The sequence below is a fragment of the Eubalaena glacialis genome, chromosome 4 (assembly GCF_028564815.1).
Source record: "Eubalaena glacialis isolate mEubGla1 chromosome 4, mEubGla1.1.hap2.+ XY, whole genome shotgun sequence".
In the NCBI taxonomy this organism is placed as follows: domain Eukaryota; kingdom Metazoa; phylum Chordata; class Mammalia; order Artiodactyla; family Balaenidae; genus Eubalaena; species Eubalaena glacialis.
The window spans coordinates 171,374,596-171,392,339 of NC_083719.1; the positions used below are offsets into that span (position 1 = coordinate 171,374,596).

Here is a 17,744-nt window from a genome sequence, read left to right on the forward strand (position 1 = left end):
GGCAGGGCCTGGAGCTAGAGCGAGGGGCAGGGTTTGTTTGGGGTGAGATTCCCGGATGGTGGACACTGGGCAGGGGGTCCGAAATCGTCCATGCTCGGCCAACGTGAAGGGGCGTACAGCACGCCTGGTGTGGAAAGCGGGCTGGGCTCGGAAGGCCCGGAACCTCCCGGCCTGCAACGCTGGGCCAACGGAAGGCCGAGGAAAGTGGATCGCGCGAAACTCCCGGCTACTGGAAGCCGCAGAGGGGCGTGGCTTCTTGTAAAAAAAAAGCGTGAGGCCTGCAGTGCGAGCCAATGGGAAGCGAGGGAGGGCGGAGCCTGTGCAAGGGGCGGCCAGTAGAGACAGGGCTCTTATAGGAGGTGCCCTGGAGCTGAGCGCACGCGCGTCGGGCCGGACTACAGGGCGCACGGGATCCAAGTGGGCAAAAGGGGCAAGGCAACAGCTGTCCGGCCCAGCCTGTTCAAGCCGCGCGCCTGTTCACGTGACACGAAGGGAGCGGAATTCCTCTGGAGTCAGCGCCATTTCCTGTAGGTGAAGGTTAAAATGCCCCGGGGAGAAGCATCCCGATGTAACCTGACCTCGACTCGAGGCCTGGGGTCGGGGGAAAGGCTCGGGCCCGGGCGCTCGCTAGGGGGAGGGGTCTGGCTTGTGGAGAGGGTCGTGCACGCTAACTTGGGGGCGTAGACGTGGGGTGGGCTCACCACTAGGGCTGAGATTCGGGTCCTAGATGTCAAAGAGAGGCGGGGCTTCCCGCCGATCCCTTGAGAAGCAGGTAAGTGGGAAAATAGCTATCTTGAGGCTTTGTCGCCGCATTGACCTGTGGTGAGCTCGTTTAGGTGGTTGTGGTGACGTAAGGGGGGTGGGCTGGCGTTGTAAGAGGCGTGGCCAGGTCCCTGAGAGGTTTGGCCTGGCCCGGAGCCTGGGAGTGTAAGGGGCGTGGCCGCGCAGAAACTCGTGCCAAGGGGCGTGGCCCGGGATCTGGGCTGGGAGAGGGGGCGTGCCTTCTTCTGGATAATTTAATTGTCGCGCCCACGTCCTAGCCCTGCCCTTTCTCCCTTAGGTGACATCTCATGGAGACGCCCGTGGCTGCCGCCCCTGCTGGGGACTTCTTCCCCTCTTTCCTGCTCCTGGGTTTCGCGACGCTAGTGGCCGCCTTGCTGGGCGCCGCTCACCGCCTGGGGCTCTTCTACCAGTTGATGCACAAGGTTCAGGGGAAATACAAGGGCGACGGGCCGGGGGCAGCCAAAGGAATGGACTTCCACCGTTCTTTCCAGCTAACCCATTTTATAGACGGGGAGAGTGAGGTCCAGTTAATCCAGAGGGACTGGTCGGGAGATTCTTAACAGGATCCTGTCGCTATTGCCGAGCTGCTTACGGGGCCCTGGACTTTGCCTCTAGGAAGAGGTCACAGGGAGGCTATACCTGCCTGGGCACTCAACCCCCCGGCCACCTCCTTCTTCAGGGGCCTCGAGCCCTTTTCACGGAGCAGTGCTCCCTAACACGATGGGGTCAGAGTGCTGAGAGCAGGCACCAGAGGACGTGGCCGGCTGTGACACTTTTGTGGCAGTTGCTGTCTACTGAGCTCAACGCTTTAGAGGGATTTTCCCACGTACTCAATACATTCCAGAATAGATACTCTTGTTTCTGTCTTCATTTTCCACAAGAGGAAACCGAGGCTCAGAGAGGTTGTGTGATAGCTTGTGTTAGGAGACCTGTTTGGGGAAGAGCTGACCCCACAGACCTTGCTCTGAACTACTTGGCTTCTCAGAAATTTACCCCTTCCCCAGACCCTCTCCCTAGTCTTTCCTCTCCTAACCTGGAGCACCCTTGACCCCTCCCCAGTCCTTCCTCTCCTAACCAGCAGCAACTTGAGGATTTGTGGAGATTTAAGGCAAAGGCCTCTGGTGTGCGTTGCTGTGCAGCAGCACTGTTTGTGCCAGCAGGCTGCTCCCATGTCAGGCACGTGGAGGCTGGCAGCCTGTTAACTGGGCCCAGTGAGTAGGAGGGAGTCTGGTAGGCTGGAGTCAGCAGTCACGTTATGAGGCCCTGATACTGGAGAGCAGGCCGTTCTGGAGTCCCAGCAGATGGCCCCTGGCCAGACTCCCTTGGGTTCTGTGGATCCACCTTCCCTAACCTCTCTTCCTGCTTGCTCCACCATCCCTGAGGTGGGCAGTGTTACAGAGTGGGGTGCTTTAAGAGCATTGGTTCTATGGGACTTTGAATCTTGCTCAGGAGTCTTGATCTCTGTAGTTGTAAAAGGATATAACGTCAGGAGGATCTGATAAGATGATATGTCCTACTCTGAGCCAAGTGTATAGTGTAATATGTGCCTAAGCAACACCAAGCTTCCCCTGCCCTCCGACCCTGCCCCTGCCCTCCTTCCTGGGGGAGGGGGATTGTCCCTCTTCCCACCTGCCCTGGTGCCCGTGCCCTGGTCCTTGACAATCTCGCTTCTCCCCCTTTTCGGGCCCAGGTGGACAAGGCAAGCATCCGGTATGGTGGGGAGAATGTGGCAGCCGTGCTGAGGGCCCATGGCGTGCAGTTCCTTTTCACGCTGGTCGGCGGGCATATTTCCCCACTGCTGGTGGCCTGTGAGAAGCTGGGCATCCGCGTGGTGGACACCCGCCACGAAGTCACAGCCGTCTTTGCTGCTGATGCTGTGGCCCGCCTGACCGGTGAGGGCAGAGTGGAGAGGGCTAGGGGCTGGTGAGACTGGGATGTCTTTGAGGGGCAGGGTTTTTTGATGGGGGGGTGTGGCCAGGAGGGTGGACACAGCTGTGACAGGGTTTGTGTTGCAGGGACAGTGGGCGTGGCGGCAGTGACAGCGGGCCCCGGCCTCACCAACACAGTAACTGCGGTGAAGAATGCCCAGATAGCCCAGTCCCCAGTCCTGCTTCTGGGTGGGGCTGCCAGCACCCTGCTGCAGGTACCCTCTTCTTGAGGGGTGGCAGGGGCCCCAGGGAGCCTGGAAGTTCTCATGTGTTGACTCCCTGGACTCCTGTCTCCACCAGAACCGGGGCGCACTCCAGGCTATTGATCAGATGTCCCTGTTCCGGCCACTCTGCAAGTTTTGTGCTTCTGTGCAGAGGGTGCGGGAGATCATCCCCACCCTGAGGGCCGCGATGGCTGCTGCTCAGTCGGGCACCCCAGGTGCGGGGCGGGGGCTGGGCAGTGGTCAGGCCCTAGGGCCTGGGGGCTGGGAGACACAGCAGACTCAGCGTTCTCCCTGTTCATGTAGGCCCGGTGTTCGTGGAACTGCCTATTGATGTGCTATACCCCTACTTCATGGTTCAGAAGGAGATGGTGTCAGCTAAGCCGCCCAAGGGCCTCGTGGGTCAAGGGGTCTCCTGGTAAGTAGCCCAACTCCTACCATACCCTCCCCTATCCACTGGCTTCTCCTGCACCCTCCTGCTAGCACCCATCTCTCCTTTGACTCATTCATTGACTTGCACATCAGTTGAGAGGAGCCAGCCGTGGGAAGAGCATTCCAGGTAGAGGAAATAGAATATGCACATGTCCTGAGGCAGGAATGAAGTTGGTGGGTTGGGAAAGCAAAGTGGCCCATGTGGTGGCAGCAGGTGAGCAAAGGGGAGAGGGGCAGAGACTGAGCTCAGAGCAGCCAGCAGGAGCCACTTGGCAGACCTGGGGCTTTGTTTTTAATTTGAGATCCATTGAGAAGCACTGCAGGGCCTTAAGCATTGGCACGGGATACCCTGGTTTGGGTTTTTATTATGTTCCCTCTGGCTATTGCTGGAGTGTGGACTTTGGGGTCAGGTGGAAGCTGGGAAGCCAGGGAGGAGATGTGGCGGTCACTGGGATGAGAGATGATGGTGGTCTGGAATCTGGGTGGTAGCTGTGGGATACATCTGGATGGATCACATAGGAGTGCCTGGACCTCCAGCAGGCCAGGATAAGGGAACAGTGGGTCCCTATGGGCCCATGACATGGGCACAGCTCACTCTGGGGCCACTATGGGACTTTTGAGTGGTGAGTGGCCAGGATGTTGGAGAGAGCAGGGCAGTGGGGCTGGCCTGGGACAAGCTTGAAGGTTTTCCTGGAAGAGCTACAAGTTTCAAGGGGGAATTTCTTTCTGTTGACGGGATAAAAAGGGGCACAGCCCTAGCAGAGGTACATGAAAAGTATCCATTTTTGGTCACCACTGAGGTGGGCCTGGCTGAAACAGGGTGCAGAAAGGAGAATCAATTTTCCTCCTCCTCCTCCTCCTCCTTCTCCTCTTTGCCCTCTGTCCCTTCCATTTGCCTGTCCTTGCCCCTCTGCCTTCCACTCCCCTGCCAAATATTTAGCGAGTGCTGCTATGTGCTAGGTACCTGGATGGGCATGAACAGGACAGACAGGTCCCTGCACATGGGCGTGTGAGAAGCACCTCGTGGGCCAGCTCAAGGAGTAGCAGGTTTACTCACATGTCTTTTGTAACAACCCTTTGAGTTAAGACTCAGAGGTATTATTATGTCCATTTCATAGATTAGGTAACTGAGACCCAAGGCAGTTGAATGACTTGCATGAAGTTGTCCAGTTTGTTAATGGCACACTAGGATTCAGCCCGGAGGAACCTTCAATGCTTTATCCACAGAGCTATGTTCCATCTATAATGAGTGAAATGAAAGTCCAGAGAGATGGGTTCGAATCCCAGGACTGCCACTAACTAGCTGTGTTAACCTTGAACAAATGATTAAACCTTTTTTTTTTTTTCCCAGTTTTATTGAGATATAATTGACATACAGCACTGTGTAAGTTTAAGGGTTACAGCATAATGATTTGACTTACATATATTGTGATTAAATATATGACGTCAGCTTCCTCATCTGTAAGATGGACCAACGTTGCCTTTTCTCTCTAGACTAAGATTCTGTGACGAATAAAATGAGATTATTTTGATAGTGCAAAGCATATGCTGAAGTATAAAGGAATTAACCATTATTATCTTAAATAAGAATAGGGCTGGGCTTCCCTGGTGGCACAGTGGTTGAGAGTCTGCCTGCCAGTGCAGGGGACACGGGTTCGAGCCCTGGTCTGGGAAGATCCCACATGCCGCGGAGCGACTGGGCCCGTGAGCCACAACTACTGAGCCTGCGCGTCTGGAGCCTGTGCTCCACAACAAGAGAGGCCGCGATGGTGAGAGGCCCGCGCACCGCGATGAACAGTGGCCCCCACTTGCCGCAACTAGGGAAAGCCCTAGCACAGAAATGAAGACCCAACACAGCCATAAATAAATAAATTAATTAATTAAAAAAAAAAAAAAAAAAAAAGAATAGGGCTGAGTCCAATGTCATACCAAGCGTAAGGCAAGGTGTCTCCCAACCTTTCTCCAGCATGATTAGGGAACTAGCCCCCTGCAAGGCTGGCTTGTGCCTTGCCTTTTCTTTCCATGTTAGGGTTCCCCATGGTTCCATCCTTGGTCTCTTCTCATCTTCTGCGATCTTTACTCCTCCTCGAAAGAGAAACAGAAGCTTCAGGCTCTGACTAATTCTAGCGAGCTGATGCCCACATGTGTATTTTTGGCTGGATTGGGTGTCCTTGAGGGCAGGGCTGAGCAGGATTTATCTTTGTGTCTCCAGGGCCCTGCACAGGGCCTCATGGAAAGTCAGGGCCCTGTGACCCAATGAGTAAGGAGACATCAGAAGCCAGAGAAAGGCAAGGGTACGGACGATTGTTAATAACTCCAATTAATTGAGTGTTTTGCAATGTGCTTTATATCCCGAGTGGATAGATCACTGAACCTTGGGAGAGATGTTTCCTTTTACATTTTACAGAGGAGGAAGCTCAGAAAAGTTGAGTCACTCACCCACAGTCACACAGGAAGCAGCAGAGCCAGAACTCAAGCCCACCTCTGTCTGACCCTGCAGCCATGGCCCCTGATTCTGGCACTCCACGCCGGTGGCACTTGTTTTTGAGGGTCTGTGTCAGGTTGGGGTGGTCACCAGAACCTTCTGAAGGGAAACAGGCCACTGGACACTCAGCCACTGGGGTCTGTCTGTCCCTGGGCTGTTGCTTTTGTACCTCTGTTCCTGTCCTACTGCCTTCCTGGTCCCTTTCCCGGCCCTTCTCCTCCTTCAGCTTCTGGAACCCTGGTATGACTCCTGGTAACTGACTCTTCCTCTCCCCTTCGCAGGTACTTAGAGAATTACCTGGCCAACCTCTTTGCAGGAGCCTGGGAGCCTCAGCCTGAGGGGCCTCTGCCTCTGGACATCCCTCAGGCTTCCCCTCAGCAGGTGAATTGCCTCTGTGCCCTGGCCAGGGACCCCCACCTGCTGTGTGGCTTCTCTCTGAACCAGTACTGGGGCTGTGATCTTGGGGGCTGACGGTGACTCAGGGTTGGCTATTTGAGCCCCACCTCTTGCCCCAGGTTCAGCGCTGTGTTGAGATCCTGAGCCGGGCCAAAAGGCCCCTTGTGCTGCTTGGGAGCCAGGCCCTGTTGCCTCCGACACCCTCAGACAAACTTCGGTGAGAAGCCTCAGGCTTGCCCTTACTGTCACGTCCCTGGTCCCCTGGGGCCCTGTGAGGAGGGGCAGGCCCTTGGCCACACTCACCTCTATTCTGCCTGGACCCCTAGGGTTGCTGTGGAGACCCTGGGTGTCCCCTGCTTCCTGGGTGGGATGGCGCGGGGACTGCTGGGCCGGAGCCACCCCCTTCACATCCGGCAGAACCGCAGCGCCGCCCTGAAGAAGGCAGATGTTGTCGTCCTGGCAGGTGGGCCTCATCCTCCCACCCTCCCTTTCCATTCCTTCCCACTCGGCACCTCCCTAATCGTGTAACCCTGCCCCTCCTAGTCAGGTACTGGCTGGCACCCCACTCTCATAATCACCCACCCTCCTACCTCTCACCACCCCCCTTCCCCTGGACCTGAAATTCAGGTAAACTCTCGCCAGGTTGCAGTTGTGTCCTGTGACCCAGCTTTACACAAAGATAGCGGGCACCTGTGGTACTTTGTGTACAGCATTTGCATTTGTATGCATTATACAGCCTTTACACAGCACGTACACCTACAGCATATATATTTTTACATAAAGCGCTTGAATCCTGCCAGAGACATAATAGTTGTATCAGTTAGCTATTGTTTTATAATAACCACCCTAAACTCAGTGGCTTAAAATGCACTTATCATTTCTCAAGACCCACCTGGGGTTAGGTGGTAGTTTTTGTCATTTTGGTAGGGCTCATTCCTGAGTCTGCACTCAGAGAGGCGGGAAGGCAGCTGTGCTGATCCAGGCTGGGCTGGCTTGTAACTTGGGGGTTGGTTGGCTGTAGGCTGGGCTAGCTTGGCCTCAGCTGGGGTAACTGAGTTATTTCACTCTCCCCTACCTCCTCCTCCATGTTTCTCATCATCCAGCAGGCTAGCCTGGGGTTGTTCACTTGGTGGATGTTGAGAAACATGCAGGGCTTGGGGAGCAAGGTTATTTGAGAGAGAGAGGGTGGAAGCTGCAGGGCTTCTGGAGGTCTGGCCTCAGGAACGCATGCCATCACTTCTCTCACATTCTATGGGCCAAAGCATGTCCTGAGGCCAGCCCAGGTTCATGGGGTGGGGAGCTGCAAAGTCTCATTGCAGGTGACACTGGTACAGGGAGAGGTGAAGACCTTTATGCATTCAGTCTACCATGGTGGATTAAGTAAGGGAGCGGGCATTCCCCAGGATGCTGGCCCTTTGTCCACCGAGACTCTGTCCCCTACCCCAGGAACGGTGTGTGACTTCCGTCTGTCCTATGGCCGTGTCCTCAGCCGCAGCAGCAAGATCATCATTGTCAACCGTAACCGGAAAGAGATGTTGATGAACTCAGACATGTTCTGGAAGCCCCAGGTGGCTGTGCAAGGTGAGCCCCTAGCAGCCCCCACACATATGTGTTCTTTCCGGTCCCTCTCCTCCTGGCCTCTGCTGCAGCTGGCTTGAGCTGGGTGCTGGTGACCAAGGCCCGGACCGTGCCCCAGGGGGCCCCGAGTCGGCCAGAGACGCATATTTGGTCCTTAGACTGATGGGGTACTTCTGAATGAAGCAGATGGTAGGGTGTGCACCAGAGGGAAGGCCTGGGAATGTGCGTGTGATCACTTCCCCTGTCTGTACTCTCCCATGTCGCCTGCTGCCCTTAGGATCTGCCCCGAGGTCTCTCTTGTCCTGTCGTGGCTCCTCCACCCCTGTTCGGTCCTCTTCCATGGCCTTTCCATGCCCTGCTTTGCCCATCGTTCCAAGGACGTTGACTCTACCCTGCGGTGCAGGCGAGAGGGAACTTGTGTCAAGCAGAGAAGTGGCACCGTTTGCATTCATGTTTGGGAAGATCCACTGTAGCAGCTGGTGGGCAGCGAGTTGGAGGGGACCGGGTGGAGGCAAGGGGGCTGTTAGGGCCAGGACAGAAACGATGAGGCCTGGAGTGGGGATGGAGAGGGAGGAGAAACTCAACTTCTCTGAGCCTCTGTGTGATCATTTCTAAAATGGTGATGGTGAAAAGTACATCATCACTGGCTTGTTTATTTGTTCACTGTACAAGCACTCTGCATGCCTGGGTTGTAGAGATGTGCTTGGAGGATGGAGGTGTTTTTAGTGACGTGTTTCAGAGGCAGAATGACAGGACTGCATGATCTGGGGTGTGATGGGGAGGCAGGAGACAGAGGCTGATGAGCGTTTCTAACCCACTTTGTGCTCCCTAAGCCTAGTTTCTTTGGCCTTGCTCTCCCTCACACCCCTGTTGCCCTAACTTGGTTCTGGCAGGCTCTGGGGTGTGTTTCACCCATTTTGTGCTAGAACCCCACTGGCCTGCTTCTTTGCCTCCTGCGGAGATGCCTGTTCGCTTCCTGCTGTCTGGGCCTCTGGTGCTTGAAGGGCAGGAGGAGGCCATCTCCCTGCAGCTGTGCCCTCTTCCTTCCCCAGGAGACGTGGGCTCCTTCGTGGTGAAGCTGGCGCAGGGCCTTCAGGGCCAGACATGGGCCTCAGACTGGGCAGAGGAGCTTCGGCAGGCTGACCGACAGAAGGAGCAGACCTTTCGGTGGGGGCTGGGTAGAGTGGACTTGGGGGGTTGCGGGTTCCTGGGGGGCCATGCCGCTGGCTCTGCCGACCTGCATTGCTCCATCACAGGGAGAAGGCGTCGATGCCTGTAGCTGAGCACCTTAACCCGGTGCGGGTACTGCAGCTGGTGGAGGAAACTCTGCCCGACAACTCCATTCTGGTGGTCGATGGTGGGGACTTCGTGGGTACAGCCGCCCACCTGGTGCAGCCCCGTGGCCCCCTGCGCTGGCTCGATCCTGGTAAGGGCGGGCCTATGCCTGGGGCAGCTTGCACCCTCGGGGCCCCTTCACACCCACCCGCTCTTGGTTCTTCTAGGGGCCTTCGGTACTCTGGGGGTTGGTGCAGGATTTGCACTTGGCGCCAAACTGTGCCAGCCGGATGCCGAGGTGAGTCAGAGCGTGCTGGGGGCAGGAGGCTTGCTGCTTTCTGGGCCGTGAGCCACCCAAACCATCCTTGGTACCCCCTCAGGTCTGGTGCCTGTTCGGGGATGGAGCCTTTGGCTACAGCCTCATCGAATTTGACACCTTCGTCAGACACAAGGTGACCGGGTGACCAAGGGAAGCTCATAGCCTGGGGTTCTGGGAGATGTCATCAGGGGTGGGGTGGGCTGGGAAGGGAGCTGCTTGGCTGGCAGGGGTCCTGTCCCTGTCTTTGACCTGTGGCTGGCCAAGCCCTGGGACTGAAGGCTGTGGCCTGGCCTCATCCTCTCCCTGCAGATTCCAGTGATGGCTTTGATAGGGAATGATGCTGGCTGGACCCAGATTTCCCGGGAGCAGGTGCCCTGTCTGGGCAGCAATGTGGCCTGTGGCTTGGCTTACACTGGTGAGGGGCCTGGAATGGGTGGGAAGGGGGAAAGCTGTTTCAGGCCCAGCTGAATGTATGTTCCTCTCCCGGGCTAGCTGCATGGTAGGCTGGGTTCTGCCATCATTCTGACTTGATCTCCCCTTTTAGGTTATCACAAGGCGGCCATGGGACTGGGGGCCCAGGGCTTGCTACTTTCACGAGAGAGTGAGGATCAGGTGGTCAAGGTGCTGCATGAAGCCCAGCAGCAGTGCCAAGATGGCCACCCAGTTGTGGTCAACATCCTCATCGGGAGGACGGACTTCCGAGATGGCTCCATTGCCGTGTAGGGCCTCATGGGTCAGTGCCCTTGGCTCTCTTCCCACCCCTGGACTGTGCCAGGCTGGTTTGTGCCAGGCTGGTTTCTCATCCTTGCTTGCCCTGGGCCTATCCCATGAGGCCCAGTGACCCTAAAACCCTCCCTGAGGACAGGGAGGGGCTGGAGGGGTCAGAGCTCAGAGAGGCTCCTTGGCAGCACTGGAGAGCCCTTGGGCCTTTTTCTTTGTGGGCTCAACTGTGTCCTTTCTCCCCTTCTCTCTTACACATTGAATAAACCACCTCTGGTCCATGTGGGCCCAAGTACTCATCCCAGAACCTGTGCATACTGATTTATTGTCCACAAAGATGGAAGTGAGGGAAAGAGGGAGGAGACAGGAGGGGACCCTACTCTCCCACTGGAACTCTGGGGCTCACTGAGGCACCATTACTGGGGATTTCAGGGTGCCTGGGCACTGCAAACTCTTTCCCCGCTCTGTGGTCCCTGAAAGAGCCCCACATGCCTGCTCTAGACATGTCCATGCACACTAGTCCTCACACACAGACACACACGCACGGAGGCAATAAATATGTTCCGTACCAAAGTGCCCCCAGCCTGACACTTCAGGTGGGGCCCCTCCGAAAGGGAGGTCTTATAAGTGCTCAATTTCTTCAGGAATGGGGAGGAAGAATTGGGGAGGGAAGGGCCATACTCTGCTATCTACTTTTGCTGGTTTGAGGCAATCATGGGGTTTTCCTTGGAAAAGAGGGTGGGGAAACCAGCTGTTTTCCTATAAGCCTCAGGCTGCCCCTATCCAGCCAGAGCCCAGGATAGGGGCTTTCCCCCCACCCTGCCTCAAACAGTACCTTATGATAGTCCTTGGGCCCGCCGAGGGAGAAGCAGAGTGCAGTGCTCAAAGCTAATACTGATTTGGTTGGCAGCAGCAAGAGGACTGACTGGGGGGAGGGGGTGTCTCACCATCCCAGGGTGATGCTCACAGTAACTGGCGTTTCCCTGGCTAAGGGGAAGCAAGAGAGGCCAGCCAGCCCTGTAAGCAGAACTGCCTTTTGGCAGCTGGGGAGAAGCCCTTGGTACTCAGAAAAGATAGCCACAATAGCTGGTCCCGAAAATTCCAAATCCCCGGCCTTCGCAACTGGTGCCCAAATGTTGAGCACTGGAAACGAGGAATGATTCTCAGCAGTGGGTTGGCTGGTCACTAGGCAACTCCCCAGGAACCAGGAGCTAGGCCTGAGCTACAGGTCTGGTCCCCCTAGGTCGTTAGGGCACCGCCTTAGCAACCAGGAGCCCGGCCTTAGTAATCGGGGTCCGGCCCCGCCCGGCTCACAGACACACGTTGATCTGCTTGGAGAGCTCTCTCTCCAGGTCCATGATGAGGGCATCAAAGTCTTTGAGGTTCAGGTGCGGGTTGAAGGGAGCCTCGAAGTCGTCTTCGAAGTCGGTGGCAACCGTCGGCTCGCCAGCCTCTTCGTCCTCGTCTTCGCTGTCGCTGCCCGTCACGTGGTCGTAGTCCGGCCCGGACAGGAAGTCCCGCCCACAAGGCAGGAAGTCCCGCCCGCAAACGCTCCAGTCACCGGCGTAGCGGTTGCTCGGGGGACTCTCGGGGCCGCCCCGGCCGCGGGGCCGAGTCACCACTTCGGGGCTCGCTAGCGGCAAGTGCAGCGGCGGCTGTCGTTTGGGCCGCAGGTACGGGACGAGCTCCGGAGCCTCGGGGGGCCTGCGCGGATCTGCGGAGGGAGAGGGAGGGCTTGGATGATGTCACGCCCAGCGGTGGCAACTAGACCTCTGATTGGCTGCTTAGGTAGCCAGGCCCCTGATTGGCCGGTCGAAAGGCAAGGCCTTCGACCGGATCAGGATTTCACTGGCTGAGCTAGAACTGGTTGCTGAGGCAACCAGGTACCAGCTTACTCGGACTAGGGGGCGTGGCTTGCCTGAAGCCCGAGACTCTAATTGGCCACTGGAGAAAGCATCGTAGCGGCGGCCTGGCTACGATCGGCGGCGCGGGGGCGGGGGCGAGGGCCAGCTCACCTGGCCAGGCTTGCAGCAGGTAGTGCAGCACCTCGATGTGGCGCTTGAAGTCCACTGCATTCGAGAGGCCCGGGCCAGAGCTGCGGATGCGGGGCCTGGCGGGTGCCTGGCGCGCCGGCAGCAGCACAGGACCGAAGCAAACGGCCAGGTTCTGCGGAGTCATGCGGTTGTGGGCGTGGAAGGAGGAGACAAGGCGCAGGTGGTCCAGGAGAAGCGTCAGTGTAGCCTGAGCGGAGAGGGTAGGGAGAGCATGAGGTGGGCAAAGCCGGTCCCCTGTCGCACCTGAGGGAGACTAAGGCGGTTCAGAATGGGGAAACTGAGGTTCAAGGTCTCATAGCTGGGTGATGACCCAGCTAAGACTTAACCATTAGGTATTAGTATTATGATCCCATTTTGCTGGAGGGGAGACTGAAGCGAAAGGTAACTTTAACTTTGAAATGGCAGAACTTGGGCTTGAGCCTACTCCTCTGTGTGTTAGGCAGGGCTGGTATTAATCCCATTTTATAGATGAGGATATTGAGGCACAGAGAGGGTCGGGACTTTTCCAGGATACCACAGCCAGGAACTTCCCTTATGGTAGGTTGACACACCTGTGTTCAGAGTCTGTATTTTTGATACATCCTGCCTGTGAAACCTTAAGTAACTCACTCAACTGCTCTGGGCTTTGGCTTCCATATCTATAAAGTGGGGATACTAATAGCACCTATTTTCTAGAATTGTAACAATGCCACATATTCATGGCCATCACAGGCCCAGGCATGGGTGAAACATTCTGCTGATGTCAGCCCACTCCCTGTCTCGCCTGCTCCCACCAGGCCCAACTCACCCTCTCCACATCTGGCAGGCAGCTGAGGAGCCCACGGGTGCCCTCAGTGCTGGAAGGAGCCCTGCTTGGGGGCTCTCGGGCCATGGCCTCCAACACCACCTGATAGAGGGGCTGGGTGATGAGCGGGGTAGGCAACTCCCGAAGATAATCCTTGAGGATGCCTGTGGATACAGGGCCCACTCTGATCAGGGCACCGCTGGTTTCTGAGGCTGGAGATTCAGCTGGGGCTGGGAGCAGGGGAACAGGAGGAGGATAGGTACAGGAAGGTGAAAACAAGGCCAACAGAAGGGGTGAGGTCCCAGAGCGACCACAGGGACTGCCTTGAGGTGAGGGTTGAATGAGGAGCAGGCAGGAGAGAGAAGGGGCATGCTGACCAGTGATGACATTGATATCGGGGTACAGGTCCTCGGAGAGGCAGACAGCTGCACTGTCCCGCTCAAAGGCATCTCGAAGCTCTTTCTTCACGGCTGCTGAGCCGCACAGACGGTACAGCCCCACTACCTGGGGGTAGGAGCACAGAGATGTCCTCTTGTCAGGGCCACAGACTGATCAGGGCCCTGTGGGTGAGGGCCAGAGGCCTAGATCACAGTAGCAATGGGCTGAGAGGTTGGGGGCTGGCTGTAGCTTCACTGGCTGCTTTCCTGCTCCTCTGACACCTGTCATTGGGGATCCCACCTGGCTGCCTGGACAGCCTGGCCCTGTAGACCCTCTGGATCACTTGTCCTGGCACCCACCTCCTTTGACTCAGGAAACTCTGACTCATTTTCAGCTTACTTGTCACCTCCTCTGGAAAGCCTTCCCTGACTACCCCAACCAGTGGGTCAGGTCCTGCTTTAAGCTCTCCCAGTTTCTTTGCTCTTATCCCAGCCACAGTTTTACATATGTGATTTATTAGAGTCATGTCTTTTCCCCCATCAGACTCTGAGCTCTAGAAGGGCTGGGATCCTATGTCACTAAATGAACAGATGACCCATGAATTCTGGGCTAGGTGCTAGGGTCTGGAGGGAGCGGGTGCTCCTGCCCTTGTCTAGGCTGGGATTGGAGCCAGGAGTTCCCCAGGTGGGGTAGGGGGAAGCCTGGCCTCCATACCCTGGGTGTTCTGGGGAGTCGTTCTGAGGTCTGGGGGCTAGCTAGGGTGGGGTGAGGGACTTACCCGTAGCCCTCGGCGCTCGATCTGCCCAACACACTTCTGGATGATGAGGGGCACCTGGCCCGGGGACTGCTCCCGCTCCACGAGCAGTGGCAGGGGCAGCCCGAAGACTCGGGGCTCAGCTGTGCCTGGTGCTTCCTGTTGCTCCGACAGGGTCAGCTTGGCATACAGCAGCCCTTGGGGCTCCAGGCGCACAGCCAGCTGCTGGGCCTCACACCCTGAAGACACAAGGGGACCTGCTGAGTCGAGTCTGCCCCCACAGGCTCCTGTGCCCTGGCCCCTACTCCAACCCACGTCCCATCCTGGGCTTAGCACCCTGGGCACTCTGGAGGAAGGAGGGAACCCTGAGCTGAATCCTGTGCCCTACACCTCCTCCCCTGCAGCCATGCATCCTACCTCGGAAAACCGTGGGCAGCAGCACAGTACCCTGGGCGCAGGGCCGGTGCCGCCGAACGCCGGGGTCCCACGCCAGCACCAGGGCCCGCAGCAGCCGCGCGGCCTCGAGTTCCAGGTGGAAGGTGTGGTCCAGCCGCAGGAAGTCTGGCCCCCCACGCAGCGGCCCCGTTCGGGCCCGGGCCACCCCATCCACCTGCAGCAGGCAGCAGAGGTCTCGCGGAGTGGCCCCAGGTGCCGGTCGCAGCCCCCCCAGCCCGTACAGGTGCAGGCTGAGGCGGCCCCAGAGTGCAGTGGGGGGCGTCCGGGCCGATGGGCCCACCTCATAGGGGCGGAAGGCGGTGGGCGACGGGGGCCCCGCTGGGCGCTCAGGAGAGTCGCCATCACTGAGGTAACCGGCCCTCAGGCCCCGTGCGCCCTCAGACACTGCCGCCCGCCCCGGGGTCCCCACGCTGCTGTCCAGGTGGTAACGGCTGATGACGGACCCCGCGGGGGCGGCTCGCTCACGCTCTCGGCCAGCCCGGGTGCTCCGCAGACTCAGGCGGCGCCGCAGCTCCGGCAGCTTCTTCATCTTCATTGAGAGGCGCCTGGCCGGGCCTGGGGACTTGGTGCGGGAGGCTTTGTTTGGGGGACTGGCGGGGGCTGCGCCTATGGGGAGAGCAGACCTCAGGGTCCAGAAATCTGGGCTCGGGATGGGGGTGAGGCTGTAGTCACCTTGGGGGTCCCGGGGTGTAAGGCTTGTGCTCACCTGGGGAGGCCAGGCTCTCCGGCTCAGCTGAGCCTGGCTGTGGGCCTGGGAGCTCAGGTGCCGAGAGTCTGGGGTCCTCCTCAGGGATGGGGTTGTACCAGATCTCACCAGCAGGCTCCCTACTGCCAGCTGCCCCGGGCCCCAAGGTGGCCTCATCTGGTGGCTTGGCCCCGCCCAGCACCCATCGGCGGCTGCTGGGCTCCAGGCTCTGCAGGTAGGCACCCCGAGCCGGGCTCCGAGATGCCTCGGGGCTGGGGGGCCCTTCTGCTCCAGCCTGGGATCCTTCCGGGGCCTGGGGCTCTGGTTCTGGAGGACTGGGCTCCGGGCGCTGGGCTGGGTGGCCTGGCAGAGAGCAAGGGGTGTGAGACTCAGCCTCCCACTGCTCCCAGAGCAGTCCCGGCCCAGGGCTCTTCCCCCAGCAGGAGAATGCACTCAGCACTGACACTCCACACATTCATTTGGAATGGGTGGCTGCAGGCCGGCAGTCTCATCTGTTACCAGCTTATGGCCTCTTCCCCAACCTCCCTGGCCCTGGTATCCCAGACAGGACTCTGTCCCTCTGCTCTCCAGCCTCAGAGGTCCCGTGGGGTTTCTTTGGGCCTGGGCCCTGCATTCCCCACTCTACTTCCCTACACCTCTTGTTAACTCTGCATGGAGCCCTGCCCTTGTCCCTTCTCACTGGGTGGCTTTGGGCAAGTCACTTTCCATCTCTGAGCCTCCGTGTCCTCCTGTGAAATGTGGGGATTTGATGCCGCCCTTCAGGGAGGCTTCGGAGAGCTCAACATGGAGAGCACTTCATAGGCACTCATATCTTGGTCAAGCACATAGCCCACAGTGGACGCTGCCTAGCTTGCTTGGAAGACAGGAGCAGGCATGACTGAGTGAGTGCCTGCTGGGTTCTCCCATACCTGCAGCATGTCACTCCCCACCTCCGTGCCTGTCTTCCAAACCCGCCACCACCGTCTCTCAGCCCAGGACTGACCCCCACGGTCAATGCCTTGGGCCCTCCCCCTCCTGCTCCATCTTCCTCTCTCTGACATCCCGGGCTGTTTCCTGTGTGTGTTTGTGCGTGGGCACCCCTGTCCCTTCTCTCTGCTGTGGGAACCTTGGGAATCTTTGGGAAGGGCTGGGGAGAGGTCAGATCCATGGAGTCTTCTGCCCTCCCTCCTTTAACTCCTTCCTTTCTGGGACTTCCTGTCCCACGCAGCTCTGATTTCTTTAAGGTCCTGCCCATTTCTTTAAGGACTCCCTCCTCTGGTCACTTCAGATTTCCACTCCCCAGGACTCTCTCTCTGGGTTCATTTAGTAGCATAGTCCACAGAGCTGTTAAGTCACTTCACTGGCACTGGGTAAATGACCCAACTGCTCCGTGCCTCAGTTTCCCCATCTGTATAAAGGGGACAGTTTCTTGGGGCTGCCTAAGGTTGGGTGTAACTGCAGTCACTGGTTAATAGGTGAGAGGGGGTGGGGGGTAGCCACCATGATTGATGCACCGCCTCTCTCCCTCTGCAGGAGTACGCCCCCATCTCCCATCCCAGGTCTCTAGGGCTCAGGGTGTCCCCTGCCCGGCCTGAATAAGCCCCAGTTTCTAGGCCTCCCAGCTCCTCCTCCCCTGCACTCTCAAGGCGCTCTGCCTCGGCCCCATTTCCTGTCAGGGGCGAGGCCCCCTCCCGGGCCTCCCAAGGAGCCGCAGCGCTGGCATCCCTGGCCAGGCGCACATAACGGTCCGCGCCCCCTCTCCCCCCAGCCCGTTACTTTCAGGACCTTTGCGTGCCCCGGCCCCCAACCCCGGCCCGCAGGGGGCTCCGCAGGGCTTCCCCTGTCCCTCCTTGGGGCCCCGGGACCCGCTTCCAGGCCGGGTGGGGTTCGGCGCCCCTTCTTCCCCACCTCCCCCTCTCACCGCGCTCCTTCGCGTCCGACTTTTTCCGGGGAAGTTTCTCCCGGCCCCGAAGGCGGGAGAAGGTTTTCCTGAGTAGCGGCTCGGCCATGCTGGGGCCCGGGCCGGGCGGAGTGCGCGCCCCGGGCTCCGGCCGCGCCGCCCCCTGCCCTCCCCGCCCCGCCCGGGCCTCCCCGCCCGCCCCCCGCCCCGCGCCAGCAGGAAGCGCATTCCGGGAATGCTTGGCCCAAACTTTTTTTTTTTTTTTTTTTTTTCCCCTTCCCGCGGCCTGAGCGAGCGATGCTGGGAGATGTAGTCAGTCGCCCGGGCCGGGAGCGGGAGGGAACGGGGGCTGTGTGCTACCTTCCTGGGCTCCAGCTCTGAATATCTTGGCGCAGTCGCGGGCCTAGTCTTTCCTCTTATCCACCCTCCGTTGGTGATCGCATACAGAAAGTTCTCTGGTGTTTACTTCCAAAATGCATCCTGAACAAATCTCTTCTCTTTGCTCCCATCCACTGCTCCAGCCTGGTGCAAGCCCTGGCACCACTCGTTTTGATGACACCCCCTCTTCCTTAGTTTCCCGGATGCCACTCTGGTGC

The 17,744-nt window shown here is 58.4% G+C and overlaps 2 protein-coding genes across 5 annotated transcripts; one reads left to right on the plus strand and one right to left on the minus strand.

The window, feature by feature from the left end:
- Positions 1-419: 419 nt before the first annotated feature.
- On the plus strand, positions 420-10,436 carry ILVBL (ilvB acetolactate synthase like). 3 transcript variants are annotated; one of them, XM_061190132.1, is made up of 16 exons: positions 420-527; positions 1,061-1,205; positions 2,474-2,675; positions 2,799-2,926; positions 3,012-3,150; positions 3,239-3,350; positions 6,131-6,230; positions 6,365-6,462; positions 6,572-6,708; positions 7,692-7,826; positions 8,876-8,990; positions 9,080-9,249; positions 9,326-9,396; positions 9,479-9,550; positions 9,727-9,832; positions 9,962-10,436. In XM_061190132.1, the coding sequence occupies exons 2-16, from the start codon at positions 1,071-1,073 to the stop codon at positions 10,138-10,140; spliced, it is 1,899 nt and encodes a 632-aa protein (XP_061046115.1). In that variant the 5' UTR covers positions 420-527; positions 1,061-1,070; the 3' UTR covers positions 10,141-10,436. The 3 variants fall into 3 exon arrangements, with proteins under 3 accessions (XP_061046115.1, XP_061046117.1, XP_061046116.1); XM_061190133.1 differs by lacking the exon at positions 420-527 and adding an exon at positions 668-772; XM_061190134.1 differs by lacking the exons at positions 2,799-2,926; positions 3,012-3,150.
- SYDE1 (synapse defective Rho GTPase homolog 1) lies at positions 10,432-17,321 on the minus strand. 2 transcript variants are annotated; one of them, XM_061190131.1, is made up of 8 exons: positions 17,170-17,321; positions 15,270-15,611; positions 14,525-15,169; positions 14,132-14,346; positions 13,353-13,479; positions 12,979-13,139; positions 12,153-12,378; positions 10,432-11,851 (listed from the first exon to the last, which is right to left on the minus strand). In XM_061190131.1, exons 1-8 carry the CDS (start codon positions 17,255-17,257, stop codon positions 11,448-11,450), a joined length of 2,208 nt encoding a protein of 735 aa, XP_061046114.1. In that variant the 5' UTR covers positions 17,258-17,321; the 3' UTR covers positions 10,432-11,447. The 2 variants fall into 2 exon arrangements, with proteins under 2 accessions (XP_061046114.1, XP_061046113.1); XM_061190130.1 differs by lacking the exon at positions 17,170-17,321 and having other exon boundaries at positions 15,270-15,723.
- Positions 17,322-17,744: the final 423 nt, after the last annotated feature.

Excerpts from the sequence above, each read along its gene's own strand:
- ILVBL (XM_061190132.1), top strand. The coding sequence starts at position 1,071 with ATGGAGACGCCCGTGGCTGCCGCCCCTGCTGGGGACTTCTTCCCCTCT. Across the intron at positions 2,676-2,798 it reads TGCTGTGGCCCGCCTGACCG|GGACAGTGGGCGTGGCGGCA; the intron begins GTGAGGGCAGAG and ends TTTGTGTTGCAG. Across the intron at positions 8,991-9,079 it reads CAGAAGGAGCAGACCTTTCG|GGAGAAGGCGTCGATGCCTG; the intron begins GTGGGGGCTGGG and ends GCTCCATCACAG.
- SYDE1 (XM_061190130.1), bottom strand. The coding sequence starts at position 15,723 with ATGTGTGGAGTGTCAGTGCTGAGTGCATTCTCCTGCTGGGGGAAGAGC. Across the intron at positions 12,379-12,978 it reads GCCTGCCAGATGTGGAGAGG|GCTACACTGACGCTTCTCCT; the intron begins GTGAGTTGGGCC and ends CTCTCCGCTCAG. Across the intron at positions 11,852-12,152 it reads CCTGCTGCAAGCCTGGCCAG|ATCCGCGCAGGCCCCCCGAG; the intron begins GTGAGCTGGCCC and ends CTCCCTCCGCAG.